Below are 21,713 nucleotides of genomic sequence, written 5' to 3'. Positions count from 1 at the left end.
TTCTGTAGCTGTGAACTTCCAGGATTCATATGGCGTCAGATCTAGAGGGAACCACTGCTGCTGGACATTCTTACCCTTATATATAACAAGTGGAGGCAGTGCCTTGCCAGTTGCAGAGATACACTCGATCAGAGATGTCTAAGCATGCGATCCAGGCTGTTTCTTGCGGATAGAACGAGTTTCTGATGATCCAAGAACAAGCCCATTTGATCCTCTACCTTCTAGGATACCAGTCTCATCCATATTGTATCGATTGTAGGCCTTGATGGCCATGATCTCAGGTATGGCGAGGTGCTTGAACCATTGCCTGATTACATTAGTTGAAGCTCCATTGATACGCTGGGAATCGATTGCTCTGCTTCTTTGGACCCTTACAGATGGGTTTCTCTTAATAAAAGACTGTACCCAGTTCTTTCCAAGAGGCTGGGAGTCTCCATGGACCTGTAGGATGCGTTCAGCAAAGTCCTTGAGTTGTTGATGAGTTGGAGGTAGGCCTAAGGCAGCCTGAATTCGAACCCATTCAGCCAAATGGCTTTCCTGGCCTGCAGAGAGTCTTTGCAGATCAGAAAAGGCTATATCCCTTGCCTGATGACCCTTCATACGATTTTTCAGCGTCGATCGTGGTATACCCCATTCAAATGCAGCTTTTTTAACGCTAGTACCGTGTGCGATAGCTTCAAGAGCCTGGTTAATGTCATCTTCGGTATATTGAGGCATCTTGATCAAAAGAAGATATATACGAAAGATGAGGGCGATTGGATTAAAATTGGTGAAGTTGTGGAAGGTTGAAGTTGGTGGTCATCATGGCGGTGAGGCATTTTTGGGGTGGCCAAATGTGGGGGGTGGCCAAAAGTGGGTGTGGGACGTTATGCCTACTACCCGCCCAGATAGCTAAACTCCGGAACTCGGAAGATATTGGACAGAGCTCGACACATATTCGAATCACCAGGCATATTGACGAGGCACGGCATCGGTAGCTATTCGATTGGCAAACTATTGCACACATTTCTCTGTTCTTGAGGAGCACTGTCATATCCCAGGCAGCGCTGCCGCAAGTGCAAGTCACTTGGCAAGTAATACAAGCCAATCGGCCAAGTTGACGCTATCGCTACTACCCAAGTGAGCAAATCCATACCCCTCGCTTGAATTGTTTAACTTGATGTCTTATATATAAATAGTTGGCTAATAGGAGGTCGTTGATCAGCTGTAGCCCCACTTATTCAAGTATACCCAGCCACAGGGGCATATATGAGAGCATATGTGAGAGGATATATGAGAGCATATGTGAGAGGATATATGAGAGCATACGTGAGAGCATACGTGAGGGGGGGCGGAGAGCTTCCATCTAAGGTTCTCCTAGGGGGTGTATATAAGGGTAGGGCTTCTGAATAGCTTCAAAAACTGCCTAATTAGGTGATACTATATTACGTAAGAATTGACTTGACAGACTTGCAAGTTAGCCAATAATCAAAGCCTAGGGGGGGAGGACACCAAGTTGACAAGTATAGGGGTCAAAATTGACTTGATTGCACTTGCGGCAGCGCTGATCCCAGGTCCATCTCCGTTCTGGCACGTCTCAATCCCGTTGATTTCGGCCTCCTCTCCTGCGTTACAGAGCTCGCAGTTGGCTGACAGATCATCTTGAATAGCATCCACATCCAAGCCGTCTGGGTGGACTAGGTCCGTGAGTGCCAGAACCTTGAGTTGTCGAAATGGCTCGAAGATTGGGACCAATTCCTGTGATTCTCCGAATTAGCTCTATGACTGTGGAAATACAGGAGTTCGGACAGAATAAGACCAAAGAAAGAAGACAACATGACGGAATGAAAAAACCTACTGAGATCATAAGCTCGTGGTCAATATTCCCGCTGAGTATCAGCTTGGTGACGTCTGGGAAGAAGTCATGAATTTCAGAAACATGTTCGAATTCCCAGCGTGGCTTTCGGAGGCTGATAGTCTTCAGATTGAGCGATGACAAGCAGAACAACTCATCCAGAGAAACGTCGTGTGATTGGTGTCCGACGTTCAGATGGAGGGCGTCCAATTCTGGAAAGGCCTTTTGCATGAGGGTGACGCCTGGCGTCATCCGGCACAGATCGAATCCGTATTGTATTTTCTTGACGACCGGCAGCACGAGATGTTGCCTAAGAAGCTCAGTTCCTAGGCGATGGCCGAACTCACGATCATGGAGTAGGTTGAGGCACAAGTCGTTGAGACGGGGCATGTGATTTAGAAGTCTTGCAAGACTGATGTACGTTTCCGGCTTCCATTCACGGTCGGTCTCGCTGAAGAGGTTGATTTCCAGGTGCCTGAGTACAGTCAGCGCTGTTCAATTGGCCCGCCGTCTTCATGATGTAGGGCAAGCAGTTCAGAGAAGACGGGGCAATAGGCGAATGGTCGGGACTGACTGAACAATATGCAGAAGTCTGTTGCCCTCGATAGACTGCATTTTGGACAGGAACTCGTGGTACGGGGTACGGATTCGCATGGTCGTAAAGATGAATGTTATGCACATCTCGCGAACGAACTTGGTAACGAGAGAAAGCCGGACGACATCGCGTTTCTTTCTGGAGATTTGCTCCTTGGTTCCCATGCAGTGATTGATGATCTCGAGGACAAGCTCTCTCGGGAGAGTGACAAGGTAGGTCCTCGAGTGGACGGCAGGAACGGCAAGAAATTGGTCTGGTTCTCCGACACAAGCGTTGCCAACGCTTATGCAGGGCGAGTTCGTGTCGGTGTCCATCGGAATCGTGGACGGCTCAGACGCGGGGAGGAATTTGTTGCGGGCGATCGGTTGTCTGGAGGTAGATGGGTAAAGAAAGAGGTTTCCTGGAGAACGGAAAGAAGAAGGGGAATTGGTTTGCGTGTGCGAAAGGTAGGTAGTTGGCCCGTTTGTGCAGCCGAAAGGTTTGGGAAGGTTCGCACCTGCCTTGAGCTTGCTACTTCGCTCCTTCTCGAACAGAACAATGACAGCAGTCTTCGCCTCGTAGATTGGTGGCCACTTCAAGAAAGGGAAAAACGGAGAAAACGAATGGAGGAAAAAGGTCTAGCCACAGAGCCGACTGTAGCGGCGTGATATCAATCAAGATAGCAATAAGAAATTCGACATATCACATAGTCAGCAATCCCGAAAAGAACTCAAATGAATGTCAAATAGGGAAAGTTTGCTACTTCCATGAAATAGCGTCTATCAAATCATCAGGCATGTCGAGAAGTGACAGTCATAGTAGCAGGTGTCATTCGATTCATCAACTATTGTACATGCTCTGTTGGTACATTTCGCATCCCAGGTCCATCTCCGTGCTAGCAGTCATCTTACGCTGCACTAAGCTCTTTGGAAATTTCAGGCCAGTCTACAAGCTCCTTGTACCGGAATCGGACGAATAGACCAGAATCATCTCTCAAAGGCTTATAGCGAGTGGCTTGGGCCCAAGTGGTCTGGAAGTACAAGACTTCGAGATCCGGGCATTCCCTGAAGATGTTCCTCACGTTCTCTTTCTGGTCCTCGGCCAAAGGGTGGTGCTCTCGGGCCATATCAAGGGCTTCGCCGTAATGCCCTCCAGTGAAGGAACAATCTGGGCAATCACAGGCACCTTCTTGGCCCTCATCCCAGACAAGATCCATGTCATCGTTCGTAAAACAGTCCTCGCATTCGCACTCATCTCGAACTGCCCACAAGTACTCACCCAGATCTTCGTCATCAATGGAAACGAGGTCAGTGACTGCTAAAGATCTAAGATTTCGAACCTTTTTGAAAGTCGGGATCATCTCCTATTTTTGTTGAAGTCAGCTCCAGAGATGCGAAGAGACAAACGACTGACAAAGACAAAAACATGAAATGAAAGGTGGCCGTCATTACCGAAATCGCAACATCAAATACTTCCCCTCCAACAATCAGGCTTGTTATTTTCGGGAAGAGCTTGTAGATGTCTTTGATAGCCTGGGCTGTCCAGAGATAGTTGTGGAGGCTGAGCTTGCGTAGCTTCAGGCGACGCGCGATGGTCGACAAGCCAGCCACAGTCTTCAGAGAAGTAACAGCCCTGAGATCGAGATGAAGGGCCCGCAGTCCCACGAAAACTGACGCAATGAAGCTGACCGAAGGTGATGGGTCTGGGTTTGAAAACGATATGTCGTAGTCGAATCTCTTGACGGTTCGAATGGTGATACATTGCTTCACGAGCTCGTCTTGAACGGCGGTCGCCAATGACTTCTCTCCCGATTGCAGGGACAGGCTCAGATCTTTGAGATTCGGCATGCGGCCTAGAAGCCCTGCTAGACGGGAAGGTGTGTCTCGTTCCCATTGAGGAGTAGCATCGCGCAAGGCGGTTGAAGTTATTTTCAGATGTCTGGTAGAAATTAGTATTGCCCAAATGATGATGCAGATCATTCAAAGCTGGGTGGAGCGGCGAAGGGTCAAGTACGCACTGGACGATTTCGAGAACGCGGCTGTTCTCGAGAACTTGAATATGGCCAAGAAGTTTGACATGGTCGGTGCTCAGCTTCAAGCTGCTGAAGAGTATCGGAACGCACATCTCGCGAAGGCTCTTGTCTACAAGAGAAAGCTGTGAAATGGTGATGGTTCTGTTCACTGTGATTCTGTTGTAGAGCGGTCGTGGAGGTACGCAGAGCTTGATGATATCGAGGATGAGCTCTTGCGGGAGAGTGACGAGGTAGGTCTTGGTCGTGGTAGGAACGGCTTGAGGTAGATCAGGTTCTCCGGCAACAGCGCCGCTTTCAGCAGCGCTTGCGGCGGGAGACTTCACCTCGGCGGCCATCACGATTGTGACCGAGCAGAGGTGCGGATGGAAGCGCTCTGTTGCGCAGCCGGTTGTCGTTTGGCAGGTGGTCGGGATGGAACGGGCAAACTCTTCTCTTGATTTTCAGGCGTATGGGAAGTGGAAGTAGGTAGGATTTGTTCAAAATCAGGCAGATTTTGCGGCAGAGGTGAAGTGAGCTTCCATGTCAAAGGGGAAAGAACGTCGTGGGGACCCACCCTTACAGTTGCAACAAAGCCCTCCATTTCAGAGGCAGGCGCGTCCATCGAGCTTGCTCCTGTCTCGGCCGATCACTCGGAGAGCAACATTCATTGCAATCCTAGCTTCAACCTAAGACTCCCGGACGTGAATTATACAGAAAACCCAACAGCCTTCCTAGCATTATTCAAGAACAGGTGCGTTCGTCAGATGTGTGCGAGTTTGCTTACGGGAGCTGTCTAACTAGACTACAGTCTGGTATTTCCTTAACAGAGACCGCCTACTGACCTTACTGTCGCCATATAATTCATTATTGGTGCAGTCGTCGTCGTCGTCGTCGTCGTCGTCGCCGCTATTATCACCGCCGTCGCTGTTACTATCGTCGCCCTCTATATTTTGAATTCCATGTCCCTTCTTTTCCTGCCGAGTGTCGATGACCACACATAATCCACCACTGTCTTCAATAGTAGAAGTCTGTGAAGATCTGAGGCCAATCCTCATACTCGTTGATGGTGACAGTGTCAACGTTGCCCTTGTCATCTTTGATAGGACGGTAGCAAGTAGAGTAGTCATCGTTGCGGAGCTGGAAGTACACCGTCTCAAGTCTAGGACACTCCACGAAGAGACTGGTTGCATTCTTCACTTGGTCCTCTTCCATAGACATGAGGAGATTATGCTGAGCCATCTCGTGAGATCTCTCGTAGTTCTCGTCATTGTAGTGGCATTCGTCACAACTACAGTTAGTGTCGATGTTACAGGGGTCGTCACCGAGACAACAGTCGCAAACGCAGTCGCCCTCTTCGTCGAGCAAGTTCGTCATCACATCTTCAATGGTGAAGTCGAAGATATCACGGAGCCCAAGAATCTCAAGCTTCTTAAATCGCTCGAAGACCGGTAATACGGTCTGAATTTGCTTTGTCAGTTGCTGTGCAGTTCGAAAACGAAGCGAAGAACTTACAGAGAACTTGAACTTCTGAATCTGACCCCCAATGATCAGCTTGGTAACACCTGGAAAGAGGTCGTAAATCTCGTCGAAGTCTTTCGCTTGCCAACCAAACTTGCAGAGGCTAAGGGTGTGCAGGTTGAGCTTGGAGGCAATGGTAGACAATCCAGGGATCGTCTTTGGAGACTTGCCCATTGTCACAGTGAGGTGGAGGGCATTCAGTCCAGTAAAGACAGTAGGAATGAAATGCGTCGTGCTCTCTGCGAAGTGATCGAACTTGGTGACGCTGGGGACGGTAATGCGTTGCTTGAGGAGCTCGTATTGCACAGCCACCATGAGACTCTGGTATCCATCCGCGAAGTAGAGATCCAAGTCTTGAAGGTTCGACATCTGGCCCAGGACGCTCGCAAATTGGGCAGGCGTGTCTCGATACCAAGACTCACTCGCGTTGCCTGAAGTCTCAGCGCGAGGCAGGACAGAAATAATTCTCAGATGACTGTTTCAGATTATTAGAATCATCCAAATACCAGACACTGTAGACGCTGCAGCCAGTGTCTAGCGAAACGCTCGGAGCGAAAATCCAGAGGCTGCTGCCGCTGCCGCCGCCCTTGCTCCGGGCCGGCGACTTCCTTCCTGTTGCCCGCGCCCACCCTCTATCTTCGCGATACGTCGATCAATGGTCGAAGGGGCACGGCGGGGGTATGCACGAATCCGCGCTCGGGAGTGTTTTCCCGTGGAGTCTACGGATATCGCTCCGGGCCATTCGAGACATGTTGAAGGGAGCAATAGACGAGTGGAAGTAGAGGCTTGAGACTCACTGGATGGCTATGAGGACGTCACTGCCTTCAATGCCTCGAACAAGACGAGAGAAACGGTGGTGGTTAGTGCGCATCTGCACAATGGTGAAGAGGGTTGGAATGCACATCATCCGAAGGCTCTTGTTGACGGCAGAAAGCTGGGCGACATCTTGTTTGAGGTCAGGCCTGTAGGTTGGGATGCAGAGTTGAACGATCTCGAGAATGAGCTCTAATGGCAGAGTAGCGAAACCTGTGAATTTCTCGATCACAGTGCCGCCTCTGTCGTCGTCTTCTGTCGTCGTCGTCCTCTGTTGTCGTCCTCTGTCGCCGCCTCTGTCGCTACCTCTGTCGTTGCTGTTGTCATCGTCTGCGCTGGGAGAATCCATCGTGATGACCGTCGGATTAGTGGGGGATCCAGCCATGTTGAGGGAGAGTCGCGGCGCGATTGGTCGATGTTTTTGATAGGTGCTCTCAAACGAGCGAATCTGGTCTAATTTTCAATCGGTCGGAAGATGGAAGAGGTGTTTAGTCAAATGAGGTGGGTGTTGTCGCGCCCCCAGCATGGTAAATTCAGCTGTTTGTCAAGGTGAAAGAAAAGCCTGAGGCTCCACTGGTGCAGCTGCAACAAAAAGCCTTTCAGAAGCAGGCACGATGGTGTTTGGTGCTTTCCATGTCTCGATCATTCTACTGGAGAAATATTTACTGCAACTCAGAACGTTCAAAGACGCTTGCTGATATGGCGAAGGTCGGAGGCTTTATCAAAGGTTATTTCCAGCGCCATGAAACAATCGCGCATAGCCGAGCTATCGTAGACTGCCTTTCTTGCGCATTTCCTTCGTTTGGAAGATCCACTCAAATGCCTCAATCGCCTATCCTTCGCAATGAGAACATTCTCATCATCCATATTACCAATCGTTTGACCGAGTTTGACTGTGTTAGCTGTGGATCTGAATTTGTTTCAATCTCGTCAAGACCTCTGGTTACTTAATGATAATGACAAATTTGCCTAGGCAGTGCATATAGCCTAGGATCAAACGAGATGGTGGCAACATCAGGGGTTCTTAGGACTCAGACACAGCTGCAACAATTCTAATTGTTGAAGTGTGCGTTAATGGACGAAATTTAGACACATATGACGAGTCGAATGGAAGCCTAATAGAACCGCAGTAATCCTATTTAATGATACAAAAGATTTGAAAGATTGCTGGTGAATTAAAAAAGCGCTTACACCGCGAGGAAATCTGGGTGTTCTGGGGAACAACTGTAAACCGGATAACCGGCACCTTTTCAGGAGTTTGAGGATTCTAAGTCGAAGCACAACATATAGGATTTTACATCTTACATCAAAATGTACAAGGTTAGTTGGGAGATTAGTAAGGAGATTATTAGTTAGCTTTCCTATTCATTATGTGGTTTAAAAAGTTATTTTAAGGGACTTATTGATGAGGTCTCCTAAATAGATTTTGGGATTGGATCGCTAAATTGAGATGGATATTTTAAGATCAATGTGTTTTCAACTGTGATCGCGGAGACAGAAGAGTCCCAAACACTGCTATGTTGTCAAAAATAGGTACATCATTCCCATCAGACTTGACCTGAGGCGAAAGGAGAAGCATTTGGCGAAACTAAGGCGCTGTTTGGGCCGGAGAAAGAAGCGATATATGCATAAGACTTGTTCAACATGGTTGATGAGCTTTTTGAGAACGTGAACATTTCAATTCGTGGCAAGTGTGCTATCACCCGTTGCTAAAATGCTCTGGAAGGGCAAGGCCACATACCAAGCCCTTAGCAGAGAAAGCCGTTCTGCCATGCCGTATGCAGCAAAAGCACAGTCAGATCAGTTTGGAAAGTGCGTCGTTCACATTAGGAAATTAAATCAGCAGCCATTGTTGAGTAGACATATGTGGTCTCATTTGCCCTAGCACATTCGTTTTGAGTCCCTTGAGTAACGCCTGCGCCTGGCTGTAATGCTCTCCCTAAGTTCGGGCGTTCAGCGGCTGGGCGGAAATGCAAGGAGCAGGCGGGATGCCCCGGCCCTCAGACCAACTCGTCAAGACGCAGCTCCACATCTGTCTTTCTTGAGAGGCACCTTACCATAAACGGAGAAAGAATTGCATAGACCGTCATGGTGACGTGGTTGTCTTTTCTATTTCTTTGAGAATAAGCTGCCGGAAGGTCCGACCCGTAAGATCTAATCTACCAATTGAATTTCATATGAGATGCCAAGTTGATACACGCCGGGCAACGACGGCGAGACCCTCAACCCCAGGCTGACGGAGTTCTGGTTGTAAGATGTGTCTCTGTAGGATGATCACCCAATCAAGATCACTCTGAGGAGGTTGATGCCTGGAATTCCAGCTCGATGGGCAGGTTTCTCAAAGTGTTCGTGGCTCGATAAGCGTGTTTGTATCCCAGTAAGCATTCTTCTACATTTAAGTCTTCGCATACATCCAAGCTGTGTTGCTTACTGCTTTCAGATATAGCGAGTATAGATCAGCGGCAAAGGAGTAATCTTACACATACAGTGCTTGCAACCCTCGTCTCTTCAATATCATTCACCTTGATGTGGATTGCCTAGCTGTGAAACACTTTTCGAAACTGTGAAGGATACTCTAATCAACTAAGGTACACCAAATACACGTACACCGGTTCTGTTCCCCTTATTCAAATAGCCACATGGAAACCAGTTTTGGGTAACGTGATTATGTATCATGCAAGCCACAAGTACGAAGGATTCGTACACATTTCCCCTTGATTTCATTGGCAGTTCAAAGCACAAGTCAGACGCTGATCTGCCAAAATGGTGAAACAATGTGCTCACACGAGAAGCAGAAACGTCCTGGATATCCTTGGTCCTTGAGATGGTAGCCCTTGCTGCCGATGTAGTCGTTTGTGTAAGGGTCACCTGCTGCTTTACTGAGTTCGAAGAATGCATAGCAACATCTCGAAAAGCCTGCTCCCATTTGGAAGTAGAGGCATCCTATGATTGTCTGCCAAGCAGAGATCGCGGTTCTCGAATAGTGGGGAAGAAGTCAACCACCTAGAACATGTAGATTTACATTAGCTCCATTTGACTATAAATGCCTGCCAGTTTCCCTTCAAACCTCGAATTTGTTCTTCAGTTCATTCTACTCTTTACAATTTCTTCATTACTCCGTCAGCTTTTAACAAATAACCGCTCAATATCTCAGTTCATCACTTGCCAACATGCTCTTCTCCAAACTCGCATCCGCCGCCGTCGCAGTTTCTGCCCTTTTTGTGCCCGCAGCTTTTGCACAGAACGAGAAAGCTGCTCGTGCCGGCGATGTCACCTTGAAGTGGCACATCACAAAGACCTGCGGCGGGCCCGGTCCTGCCCGATCTTATACTCGCAACGAGTGCATCGAATTGTCCGACAGTTCCCGCGCTGTCAAGATGTTGGGTCGCAACGGCCTTTGCCACCGTAAGAGCACTGCTCCTTCTGCCTATTATTACCTATCAGGACCTTATGCTGACATTTCTCTCCGCTTCGCAGTGGTCTCCTTTAGCGACCGAAATTGCCTCAGGAACGCCAAAACTTTGGGAACGGTCAACAAGTGCTACGATCTCAGCGGGAAAGGGTCTGTCAAGATTCAGTGTTAGATAATGACATTTGAATCCAACGTTTCGTACAATCGATAGGGATTTGAGAGGAATGGTACTGGAATAAAGCTGCGATCATGAAAGTTGATCCGCTGCCATTCGTTTTGCAGAGTTGTTTAGCTGCCCAACCCCAGACACTCATTTTCAACATAGGCCTGTCAATGCGCACGTGAGTGTGGCAATATTAGCCAGCACCGCAGATTATGAATAAACAGACTCACGTAGTCCTGAGATGATATGCCCAATCTTAGAGCGGTGGCTTGCAGTTTAAAGCAGATATGTAGGCAACCCGAACCCGGATTGGTCTTTGCGCTCCAGTAGTAGAATGAGACAAGGGATGACAAAAAAGACGCATAATGGGAGATAGACCAACTTAGTTGCTAGGGTGTAGTTTGGCCTAAAGAGACTAGCTTAGCTCATAGAGCGTATCTGAGGTAGACACTGGAGTACAGCTATTCATACTCAGTAGTGAAAAGACCCGGAGCTCCAGCAATAGCAAGATTTAGTGAACAAGGTATTGAATAACTTTCCTTCTGCCAAAGCTTAGCTTCAGCTACCATGGTTACAGGGACTTTGTATAATATAAGACACTTTGACTGCTGTATCCGTCCACACTCTTGAGGAATAAATTAACCCCAAATTCTTACCTTGTCATGGACATGCTGCTGCTGCCTTAGAATAGCCTCATAACAAAAACCTCATCTGCAAGTAAATGCACTTACAAAATGTCTGAACGCAAGGTTTCTTTACATACATTCCCCGGAACTATTACCCTCAGCAACGCACCTTTCACTATGCAATGTACAACTTGCGGAGAATTCATTGGAAAGGGCAGGAAATTCAAGTAAAAGATGTTCTGCTGAAGTCATTCCAGGACCACCCTGAAAACAAGCAATCACGTCTGCGAAGGCGGTGCAAAGCCTAATACAGGACCATGGCGTCCAGGAAATGCGGCAGACCAGACAGCGAATAATCATCTGGGCGTCTAAGAACAAGAGGATCAGGAACTGAGGCAGACTGTTGCCGATCGAACAGGACGGGGGGCCTGGAGAAGAGAACGCTTTACATTGAGACGCACATGGCTGCTGCTGATGCCCTAGACAAAATCCGCTCAAAACGTTCTGATAAAATAGATATTTTTATTACATGCACCATGTGCACTTTGTCTAGCTACGATGTTGGGAACTGGTCAAAACCAACCACCGGGGGAATCATTTGACGCGGGAAATCATTACAACCAAATGAGGTATAAGCATGCCCCGACCCTTTCCAAGACACTTGGTTCAGAGACGTGGCGAACATTATCGGAAACACGTTTCTCTTTTTTCTTAGACCTTGTCGCTGACGACAGTCTGAGCGTGGGCGTCTTCCTGGGCAGCAGCGGTGGGCTGGTTCTGGCCGAGGAACTTGGTCTTCTTGAGCTGGTTGAGGTGGTCCTCCTCGCTGTCGAGGTGCTTGAAGCAGAACCAGAAGGCGACACCGCCGACGAAGGCGATGATGGCGACAGTGGTGTAGTTCCAGACGAGGAGGGGGTCCTCGGACAGAGGGGTGAAGGCCTGGCCGATGGCGGCGGAGACGGCGCTCATGGCCAGGTTGACGGACATGACGAGGGACTTCATGTTCTCGGGGGCCTTGGAGAAGGCGTACTCGTACGAAGTGACGTTGGTGAAGATCTCGGCGAGGCCGATGAAGATGTAGGGCAGGCACTGGGCCCAGACGTTGATCTGGGCGGGACCCTCCTCGCAGACGGTGGCGAGGTTACCGCAGGGGGACATCTGGTAGATGTAGTGCTGCATGACGGCGGCGGCGACCATGGAGCCGGCGGCGAAGAAGAAACCGGTGGTCATGCGCTTAATGGGGGTGAAGTTGAAGCCCATCTTGCGGAACAAGGGGTAGACTCCGTGGTCGAGAATGGGGATCATGATAATAATGGAGAGGGGGTTCAAGTTCTGGATGACGTCGTTGGGGGCGCCGCCGAGAACCATGGAACCGGCCTGGGAGGTCAGGTTGTTGGTCATCTGGTTGTAGGCGAGGAAGAAGACTGGCAGGAAGAGGAAGACCTTGCAGGCCATGAGACCACGTCTGCACTCGTCAACCCAGGCATCGTCGTAAGTCAACCAGCTGGGGCGCTCAGCGACCGGGATGTTGCTAGGCTTGGCCATGTCCCAATTCATCTTGCCGAAGCCGCCGGAGCGCTTGCGGGCGAAGTTGCTCATCTTTAGGAACTTCTCGAGGACGGAGCCGGTGGGGGGAGTAAGGCGGTACTTCTTCTTGTTGGACCAGAGAACAACAGGGCAGATGAGGAAGAGGATGGTGGGCAACAAGAAGGCCAGCCAGAAGCTGTGGTACTTCTCGACGAAGACCATGGAGACCTGTCCGGAGACGGCACCGACGTTGATGCAGAAGTAGAACCACAGGAAGACACGGGTGTTGGTGACGGCGGGGTCAACAATCACACGCTCGCCGTTCTGGACAACGACGCGCATGCGGCTATCAGGGTTCTGCTCAGCGAGAAGAGGCGAGATGTTGGCCTTGAAGAGACCAGTTCCGGTGCAGAGGGTGAAGAGGCCGATGAAGAAGGGGGCGAAGGCGGTCTTGCCCTTGTCGAGCACGGAGGGAGCGGCGGCAACGGTCAGAATAACGTGGGCGAGGGTAGAGACGACGATGGCGATGTGGATGACCACGTAGCGACCAAACTTGGCATCGGCCAACCAGGCACTGGGAAAGTTAGCCTGTTGTTCTCGTGTTCTCTACATCACAAGCACAACTTACCCGAAGAGAGGGGTGATGTAGGCCCAGAACATGTTGACCAGAGAGACACCCTGGGAGGCTCTCTGACCCATGTTCAGAGCACCGGGAACGCGGTCATCGTCGCTGTACGTGGCACCGGTCCTGGAGCCGGCGGGCATGGGGCGCATGACGAAGTTGGTGTACAGAACGGAAGATCCGTAGTAGGAGAAACGCTCGCAAAGCTCGGCGAAGGCGATGGTGTACATGCTCCACTTGATAGGTCCGGAGACACGGCGGAGGGTGTGAAGCTCCTCCTCGGTAGGCTTGTCCGGGTACTCGTCGTCGGACTTGGAGTCGTAGGCGTACTCGGTCACGGGGGCGGCGGCGGCAGTCACGTCGAACGAGCCGCGGCCGGCCTGGATCTCCCTCTCGGTGCCCTGGACGGTAGCCGCGGGAACGTGGGCCCTGGCCAGGACATCGTCCTGGAGTCCTCCAAGGTTACTCATGATGAGTTCGTGGGAGCTGTGTTCTTGGTGGGCGATTGGGTTGAAGAACAACAACGAAGACAGGAAATCCCGATTAACGATATGCGAGAAAGACACGAGTTAACGAGTCTTTTCGACAGCAATTGACAGGTAGGGGTCCTGTTGGCCGTAGTTGAAGGGCTGCTGGTCGCAAGAAGAGAAGGGGAGGGGAAGGCTATCGTCTGGGAGGGCGTCTCAAGGGAAATGTTTTATATTTCCCAGCGGCGATAATGGCAGGTCGCATCACAGCTGCATTCGGCAGCCGGTAGGTATCCGCAGATAGAGACATGGGACATGGGCGGGATGGCTAGCGTGTGGAAGGGTGGAAGCGTGGACTGGGGGTGAAGGGGAAGAGAGCCGGGGGGTGTCAAGGACATGGACTCGTCTAGCGCGGAGGGAGTTGGCAAGGATGGCATGGGATGGCAACAGAACTCACGGGGGTGGTTCAACAACAACATGAACTCTGCAAGGTTCCTGTGGGATGGGACAGATGGTCGTGCGTGGGCGTGGGCCGCCCATCTCGCGCATACCGTCGCCACGGGACGGGAGGCAAAGGACACCCACGCCATGTTTGAGTACATACGACACTGTAGGCAGACGATCACATCGCAAGACACACGACATCGACCTCTGTACTGGCGATCAGGATGGTTACAGCGCCGGGGACCTCGAGGGGTCTGGGGTCGGACAGGGCATCGACCAACCACCAACAGGAACCCAGTGTCCGAGTCGTTCGCTCAGCACCGCTCAGCAGTCGCCGGAGATGGGCGGGCGAGGCGCTTGCAAGAGGAGGACGGAGCGATCCAACAGGTGAGAGTCCGCGGCCCAAGACCAGGCTGGACCGAGACAGAAGTCATGGAAATGTGGACAGAGGGAGGAAATGATGGGCCACGATGGGCTCCAGGACAAATGGCCCGATTAGGCAGGTCGAGGATCGGGGGTAATAGATAGGCGGCGGCGTTGTTGTCTGGGGGAGAGAATCAGGGCTCAGCTAAGAGACAGTAGACTCAACGGGACAACTTGATTCGTGCTTCGTGATTCGGGTCACACAGCCATACTGAGCAGCTCAGCAACTCAGCTTGCTGGAGCATATCAGCATCAGCAGCAGCATCGTATCACTATCGACTGTCCTGTCGGTCTTCCTCTATCCGTACGGTGGGAGAGGGCTGAAAAAGCCTGCGAGAAAGGTTGGACCGTAAAATGCGACCGCCGAGCCTCTTGGCAGCAACGTTGATCGACCTTGGCATCGACGCCACTCGTAGCCTGGTGAGCCGTCATTGGCGCGCTCCCCGGGCTTTCTGCTGTTTTGGTGCTGGCGGGAGGCGCCCGTTGGTGGCTTCGGTTGATTTTTTCTCTCTTCTTCTCTTCTTGTCCGTCTAACTCGTAGGGGAAGCGTCCAACGTGCCAACAAGACTCTCAGAGATGGCGCGGGATGGAGCGCGCCCGTCAGCTGTGATTCCTGCCTTGCTGCACGACCAGCTTCTGGCGCGCCTTCGAGAAGAAGTTTGGCCTGCACGATGGGCGGGAGGCGGATCATGGAGGGTGGCTTGCTGATAGCCGAGAGAGTGAGTGCCACACTGCGTCCATGATTTGCTGGCTGGCCACCGGAAGGATTGGTCGTATATTACACCTCCGTTCTGTTCATGGACGGCACAGCAGTAGCGAAGGGCTAAGAGCGGTTGGTGGTGTTGAAGTTCCACCATTGTCGCGCCCGTCGATGATACGGTTCTGCTTCGCCAAGATAAAGTTATGACAGAGAAAGGAAGGAGGTCGTTGTTCCATGGTAAGCCGAATGGGTGTAACCGGCCTTGGCTCAATATTCAGTTGGGCAGCTGAGTGAGGGGAAAGTGTCCGCATCCGTTTACAACGAGAAGATGAGAGCCGAAGATTGAGGCAAGACGCATTCAGGGCCGAGGATTGCCGCTGAATGACGCTGTCATAGCTACCACCTTGCTGTCTCACACCAACTGTTTGCCGTTCTTCACGGATAACCTGATGAAGATAGCCTCTGCAAGTCGCACTCGTAGGCAGACGCGTAGGCAGCTCAGAGATGCGCCTCCAAAGTATCCCCAGCATCAACAACAGACAGACTCAGGACGGACTACCAGCTAGGTTTGCCTGTGTCTGCCGTGCCACTAAACCCCGACGACCTTCCCAAACGATAAGAGCCGTTTCGGTGGCCCATGAGCTTAATGTCCCTACGGCCCACGGTCTAATCCTGGGGGGGTCTTCTGGTTGGTTCCGATTGAGGAGGCTATTCCCAGTCCAGCGAGCCCGCGGCCAGCAGCACCCCGGGGGATTTTTGTCTGCAGTTCTTGGTACTGGCCCTGGCCCCATCCAGAGGGCCTTTTGGATCCCTTCTCTTCGGAGAGATGGCCGACTCGGATTGGCTCTTCGTATCGTCCATCATGTTGTGCTCCACTGAATACCGCCGAAATTTGTGCAGTAGTCCCAGGGGGGGTCTTTGGGAATGTGGGAGTGCCCGGTCTCACCTTGCGTTAGCGCTTCAGTGTCAGGTATTAGTGTTCTTAACAGATATCTATCTTGCAGAAGCTCCGTTTCTGTTAGTCAAACCGTGCCAGATTCCTGGGCGGCGGGCTAGATAGACGGAAAGATATGGGGCCCAGGGACCAAAACGAAAGGTGGTAGAGGATTCATGAGGAATACGGTCTTGGCTTCATGTTCACATTTCCAAGTCTCGAATGGCTCTTCAAAAGTGCCCCCCGTCGCGCTCGCTTTCGTCCAAAGCCAAGACGCCAGTGAAGGCATGTTCCAAGCCGGCAAGCTTCGCCTCATCGCTTATGTTGCTGTTGGCGCAGCGTTAGTGCCCGCCGAGGCATTGGCATCGAGCAAAAGTTCGAACATACCCTGGAGGCTGGGAGTACCCCGAACCCCACGCAATCAGAGCCCGTCTCAGTGTCGCGTGTCAACTGTCAGTGGGCGTGCCGCGGTACACAGACCAGAGGAGAAGCCCGCCGCCGGGTGGGATGTACAAACTGAACTGACAGATTGTCAGATCCATAGTGGCGCCAGCACATGGCCACACCACCCCAGGGACTGTTGGACGCGGGATGTTGCCGCTGAGAGCCTACATGTACGCCCGAATTCTGGCACTCAATAATCCATCTTGATAAGTTAGGAGATGCACATGTACGGCGGTCGAGTTGGGTGGCAGCGTGAAGCCAACGAGAAAACATGATTTCTCGTATCAGACTTCTTGGCCGAAGCCTGAAAGAGACATGTGATTCGAGCAGCTTATCATTGAAGGAAGGCATAATAGTAAGCCTGTTCAATCTGCAGACATGAGGAAACAAGTTGCGACGGATTCATGAACTGATGTGACATAGGTACTACAGTGGTTTACGTAGCAGTTCCTCTTTCAAGGCCATCGCTTCTAGTCTTCTCTTCACAAATCGAAAATCGTATGTAACCATCGATATAATCGACATCAAGACTACCAGCAAACAGCCAGACTTCAGAGGGTGTACGGCCACCACCGTTTATTGGGACGAACGCCTGCGAGATGATGGAGATGGCGCACTTGCGGGACGGTGGAAGGCCCCTGTGCCCCTGTCTAACCCACCGCCTAGCACGATGCAGGTGGCGTCCGGGGGGCGCTCCAACAAGTACCTGGGTCCTCTGAAACTCTCCGCGTGCCCCCGAGCAGCTTTGCGAACACGGCCCTTTCAGTGGACATGGCGACGAGTCTATCGGGACGTCTGCCTCTCTTGCCCTGTCTTGTCTTGCCTGCCCTGTCGTTTCCCGCCGTCTTGGCTGTTCTTGACTTGGTTTCGCCGAGTCTCTGCCCTAGCGGGAGACACTGATAGCCTCTCACTGCCTTCGAATGAAGAGGAGCGCTGAAAGCACGCAACCACGAGTCAAGGCGACGCCGCGGCGGGATGGACGCCTGGCGCAGCGGCCTCTAGAGATACAAGACATTTCCAAGACCACACGGCAGCGCCGAGAGCAGAGACTCGGAAAGGGCGCCCGAAGGACCACTTGAGAAAGCTTATCATGTCAACAGCACGTTACATTTACTGTAGCCTGATCGGCGGAGGATGAGCGGAAGAACGAGACCCTGGGCTTGTAAGGCAAGCAACACCGTGTCGAGCTTCCCCAGCTTTGGCAAGGCTTCGAGGAAATCCCGATTTGCATTCGCCATGTTGAGGTGACATTCAGTGCGATTGCCCAGCTTTCTGGCTGTTTGATACGGCGAATGCTCGGTGATTGTGATGAGCCAGACCTACGTTCCAAGACATCGAACCGGCCACCTGGGCTTGGGATACTCGTAAAGAAAAGTGACGTTTTAAACTATACCTACCCTCTACACCCTCCTATACCTATATATATAGCGTAGCCTCTATAATAAGTAAAAGATAGTAGTATTAATAATTACTTTAGCTAATATACTATAGTTATATACACTACTAGTTACTACTAAAATTCATATATATTTTGTAAAGTATATAATACTACTAGCTAAATAACTTATAGTATATATATATTATAGTACTAGTAGTAATAATAATAATCTTTAGTAATATAGACCTTATTATTACTCCTCTTTTTTACTTATTTACTTATTTACTTACTTTTTAAGATAGATTTTATATTTACTAAAAAACTTTATAGCTTTTACTTATTTATTATAATATAGTATTATATTTTTAATAGCTTCTTTAATACTTTTTAAGTTTATATTTTAAGTAATAGCTATATATTAAAGCTAAAGTAACACTATAGCTTTAATAATACCAAGTATTATTATTCTAAAGTAATCTTTTTTTATAATCAAGCTTACTTATTTATTAGTAAAGCTAAAATTTATAAAGAGTATTAATATAAAACTTCTTTATAGTTAACTAACTACTTATTTTAATTTATTACTATTAAAATACTTAATAGGTTATATATTACTTACTTGAATAAAAACCTTATTATCTCTATATATAACTATCTATAGATTAATACTATTAGCTTTACTTTTAGTTATTATTTGTAGATATAAAATATAACTAAAGAGGTTATTTCACCATAAAATAATAATCTTCTACTTTTTTAGATCATAGCATATTTCTATTAGAGAGAAAGTACCTCTAAGATTACTATAACTTAATATAATATTAATAATACCTTAATTTATACTGATTGTAACTACTTTAAATAAAAGACTTCTATTAAGTAACTATTTATATAACTATATATACTAAAGCTTTTCTTTAAATATAAGTAAAGTCTAATAAATAATATTACTTACTTTTTTATGTAACCTTATTCTTATTTAGCTTTACTTTACTTCTATTTTAATATACTATTAATAAACTACATATATAAGACTAACTACATTAGTATACCCCTCTTTAATATTATAAATATTACTTCTTATAATAGTATTTTTAATACTATTAATATTTTTCTCTCTACTAAATAAATCCTTAACTATAAGTAAGCTTTAGCTTACTTTATAAAAACCTATATTAAGGAGAACCTTTTATACCTTAGTAGTATTATAACTAATTATAAACTTACCTTTATTAAAAGCATTAATATTAACAACTTTAATAAGGTTTTATACCTACTCTATATATAATATATTACTAAAAACTATTACGCTTAAAGCTAAGCTATACTTTTTAAAACTAATTAAAATTAATTATTACTACTATAAAGTTAGTAAATATTACTTAGCTTTTATTAATACTTAGAAGAAACTTTATGCTTTATTAACTATTACTTAGTATATTAAGAGGTTAGCTTAATTTAAAGATAGCTATTAGCTCTATAAGTTACTAATATATATTATTAATATATAGATTAAACTATAATATTAAAATATTATTACTTATTAAACTAATTAGGTATTTTACTTTAGCTATATAATATTTACTACTATAGAGGGCTAAAATAAGGTCATTAAGTTATAACTAACTACTTATAAATAACTTTACTTTTAATAAAGTCTTAGGTTTCAAATAAGCTTAAATTAATTAGAGCTTTAAGATTACCTTAAAGTAGTCTTAGAATATTAACTACTTAGCTAACTTTATTAAGCTTAAAACTATATTTTTTAGTTATATTAAATCTCTTATATTATTAGAAGTACTTAATCTTATAAAAGATTAGCTTTAAAATAATATACCTAAGTATAATAACTAATTAAATAGCTCATTATAACCTTTACTAGCTAACTCTCTACTTTACTTACTTTACTTAATCTAAAAAACCTATAAATTACTTTATTAATACTTTCTTTATTACTATATATAAAATAAGAACCTCTTTAAGATTACTTAAATCTATTACTATTAATAAGTATAATATTACTTTAACTTAAAAGTAAAAACCTTTATTAATAACTTACTTCTACTTAAACTTAATATTATTATAAGGGGCTGGCCCCTAGGCTTGTTCAACGTAGAGGTGCCGTCGATTGACTATTCTAAGCTGAAGAAGGAAGAAAGGACTTTACAAGAGTAGCACCTAACAGCAGTGAAGCAGGCTGGGTTAGGCGGCGTACTGCGGCAGAATAGTGGGTCCAACGGAGCTGGATCTCAGTAACTGCTCCGGCGAAGCCGGAGATATCAATCCGGGCTCTAGCCCGTGACATCACCCCCCGCTCCCCTCCGGCGGCGCGCCCGCGGCGCTAAGGCTGGGTCTCTATCGTGCTCCATCGCAGAGCCATAACGGCGTTCGTAAGCCTCTATTGCTTCTGTCCCCTGGAGCGTCTCGACAGGCTCCTAGGTCCTCTCTATATATCCTTCCCACTTAACCAGAACTTCGCAGCGTCGCCTGCGCCCTCGACGCTTCTAGGTAGCAGCGTTAATACTCTCTACACTCTAGGTCTCTTCGCCTTTATCGTCTATAATTAGTGGCGGCTGCTCATCATCTAACGTTTAACCAGGTAAGGGGTTGTTACCTGCGCGCTTCAGGATATCTATATAGAAGCGTAGGTATATAGCTGCTGGTATATTAAGCTCTACTATATATAGTGAGATAACTTTTATAACTGTGTACTTATAGTGTAACTAATTTAGTTTCTTGCAAGGCCTAGGGGATCTGTAATACCCTATGTGAAGCCAGACTTTGTTGCCTACTTCTAGTCTCTCTGTAGGCTGGCGCTTCCTATTAGCCAGCTCCTCGTAGCGTTGCTATGTTGAGGCGAGGGTTGATTAGGCTATATCCATCATATCTTGAAGCCTTATTACCAACTTATATGCTTAGCCCTCACAGGTGCCCTCAGGGCTTGCTAGGCCTACTTCCTTGACCTTAATAGGCTCTAGGTTGTATCCATGCTCTAGGAAGAAGCTACTCATCCTAATAGCGCTATTATCGCAGCTATAAAGCGCTAGCTGAGCTGCTGGAAGGTTATATGCCCAGTCCTTCTGTGAGTAGGTAGCATAGTTATATAGGTAAGCCTAGATCTCCTGGTTTATCCTCTCTAGGCCTCTATCAGTCTGCAGGTAGTAGGTGGTGCTAAGCTGCTGCTCTATTCCTAAAAGCTTGCAGAACTGCCGCCAGAAGCAGCTCGTCCAGTTGCTCCCTCTGTCGCTTATAATTGAGGTAGGGATGCTATAAAACCTAAAGTGGCAGTTTAGGAATCGTTTAGCGCAGGCTTCAGCTTCTATGCTTTCTATCGCCTTAAGGGTTACGCCTTTACTTAGCTGGTTGATAATTACCTAAAGATATCTCTCACCCTTATCTATAAGGGGAAGGTTAGTAATAAAATCCATAGCGAGGTTGCTTTATACATGCTGTAGTATCAGTAGTAGTTTCAGAAGTCCCTTACGACATTCCCTCCAGATATAACTACGCCTATAACTATTGCAGTTACAGCAGAAACGCTATACTAGGTGTGACTAACTAGGCTAGTAGAACTGTCTACTAACCAGCGCGAGGGTGTTATCTCTTCCTAGATAGCCACTAAGTACTAAGTCGTAGGTGCTTTGAACGATATAGGTGCGTAGCATGTTTGCATTATTATCTAGATCTTTATTACCTAGTACCTAAATCTGATCTCTAAACAGTAGTTAGTTACTATTATCAATCTTACACTCAGCGATCTGAACCTTTAGCTTAAGGCTTAGGGGGAAGCTTCTTTCTCGTTGTTTTACAGCAGCATAGGCCT

At 47.8% G+C, this 21,713-nt stretch overlaps 5 protein-coding genes across 5 annotated transcripts; 1 reads left to right on the top strand and 4 right to left on the bottom strand.

The window, feature by feature from the left end:
• Positions 1-1,467: 1,467 nt before the first annotated feature.
• CGCA056_v010206 (uncharacterized protein) lies at positions 1,468-2,743 on the bottom strand (the record flags this gene model as incomplete). Its single annotated transcript, XM_037325453.1, has 3 exons — positions 1,468-1,737; positions 1,838-2,309; positions 2,409-2,743. The coding sequence occupies 3 exons, from the start codon at positions 2,741-2,743 to the stop codon at positions 1,468-1,470; spliced, it is 1,077 nt and encodes a 358-aa protein (XP_037176820.1).
• Positions 2,744-3,315: 572 nt separating this feature from the next.
• On the bottom strand, positions 3,316-4,775 carry CGCA056_v010205 (uncharacterized protein; the record flags this gene model as incomplete). The annotated part of the gene is made up of 3 exons (XM_037325452.1): positions 3,316-3,771; positions 3,860-4,346; positions 4,426-4,775. The coding sequence occupies 3 exons, from the start codon at positions 4,773-4,775 to the stop codon at positions 3,316-3,318; spliced, it is 1,293 nt and encodes a 430-aa protein (XP_037176838.1).
• A 658-nt stretch (positions 4,776-5,433) lies between these two features.
• Positions 5,434-7,135, bottom strand: CGCA056_v010204 (uncharacterized protein; the record flags this gene model as incomplete). Its single annotated transcript, XM_037325451.1, has 3 exons — positions 5,434-5,877; positions 5,932-6,412; positions 6,735-7,135. 3 exons carry the CDS (start codon positions 7,133-7,135, stop codon positions 5,434-5,436), a joined length of 1,326 nt encoding a protein of 441 aa, XP_037176823.1.
• A 2,785-nt stretch (positions 7,136-9,920) lies between these two features.
• On the top strand, positions 9,921-10,334 carry CGCA056_v010203 (uncharacterized protein; the record flags this gene model as incomplete). Its single annotated transcript, XM_037325450.1, has 2 exons — positions 9,921-10,155; positions 10,228-10,334. The coding sequence occupies 2 exons, from the start codon at positions 9,921-9,923 to the stop codon at positions 10,332-10,334; spliced, it is 342 nt and encodes a 113-aa protein (XP_037176796.1).
• A 1,328-nt stretch (positions 10,335-11,662) lies between these two features.
• Positions 11,663-13,570, bottom strand: ptr2-0 (putative peptide transporter ptr2; the record flags this gene model as incomplete). The annotated part of the gene is made up of 2 exons (XM_037325449.1): positions 11,663-13,052; positions 13,107-13,570. 2 exons carry the CDS (start codon positions 13,568-13,570, stop codon positions 11,663-11,665), a joined length of 1,854 nt encoding a protein of 617 aa, XP_037177196.1.
• Positions 13,571-21,713: the final 8,143 nt, after the last annotated feature.

Source organism: Colletotrichum aenigma (assembly GCF_013390185.1).
Source record: "Colletotrichum aenigma strain Cg56 chromosome Unknown KSG_Cg56_contig06, whole genome shotgun sequence".
Taxonomy (NCBI): domain Eukaryota; kingdom Fungi; phylum Ascomycota; class Sordariomycetes; order Glomerellales; family Glomerellaceae; genus Colletotrichum; species Colletotrichum aenigma.
This window is presented reverse-complemented; position numbering and strand designations above follow the sequence as displayed.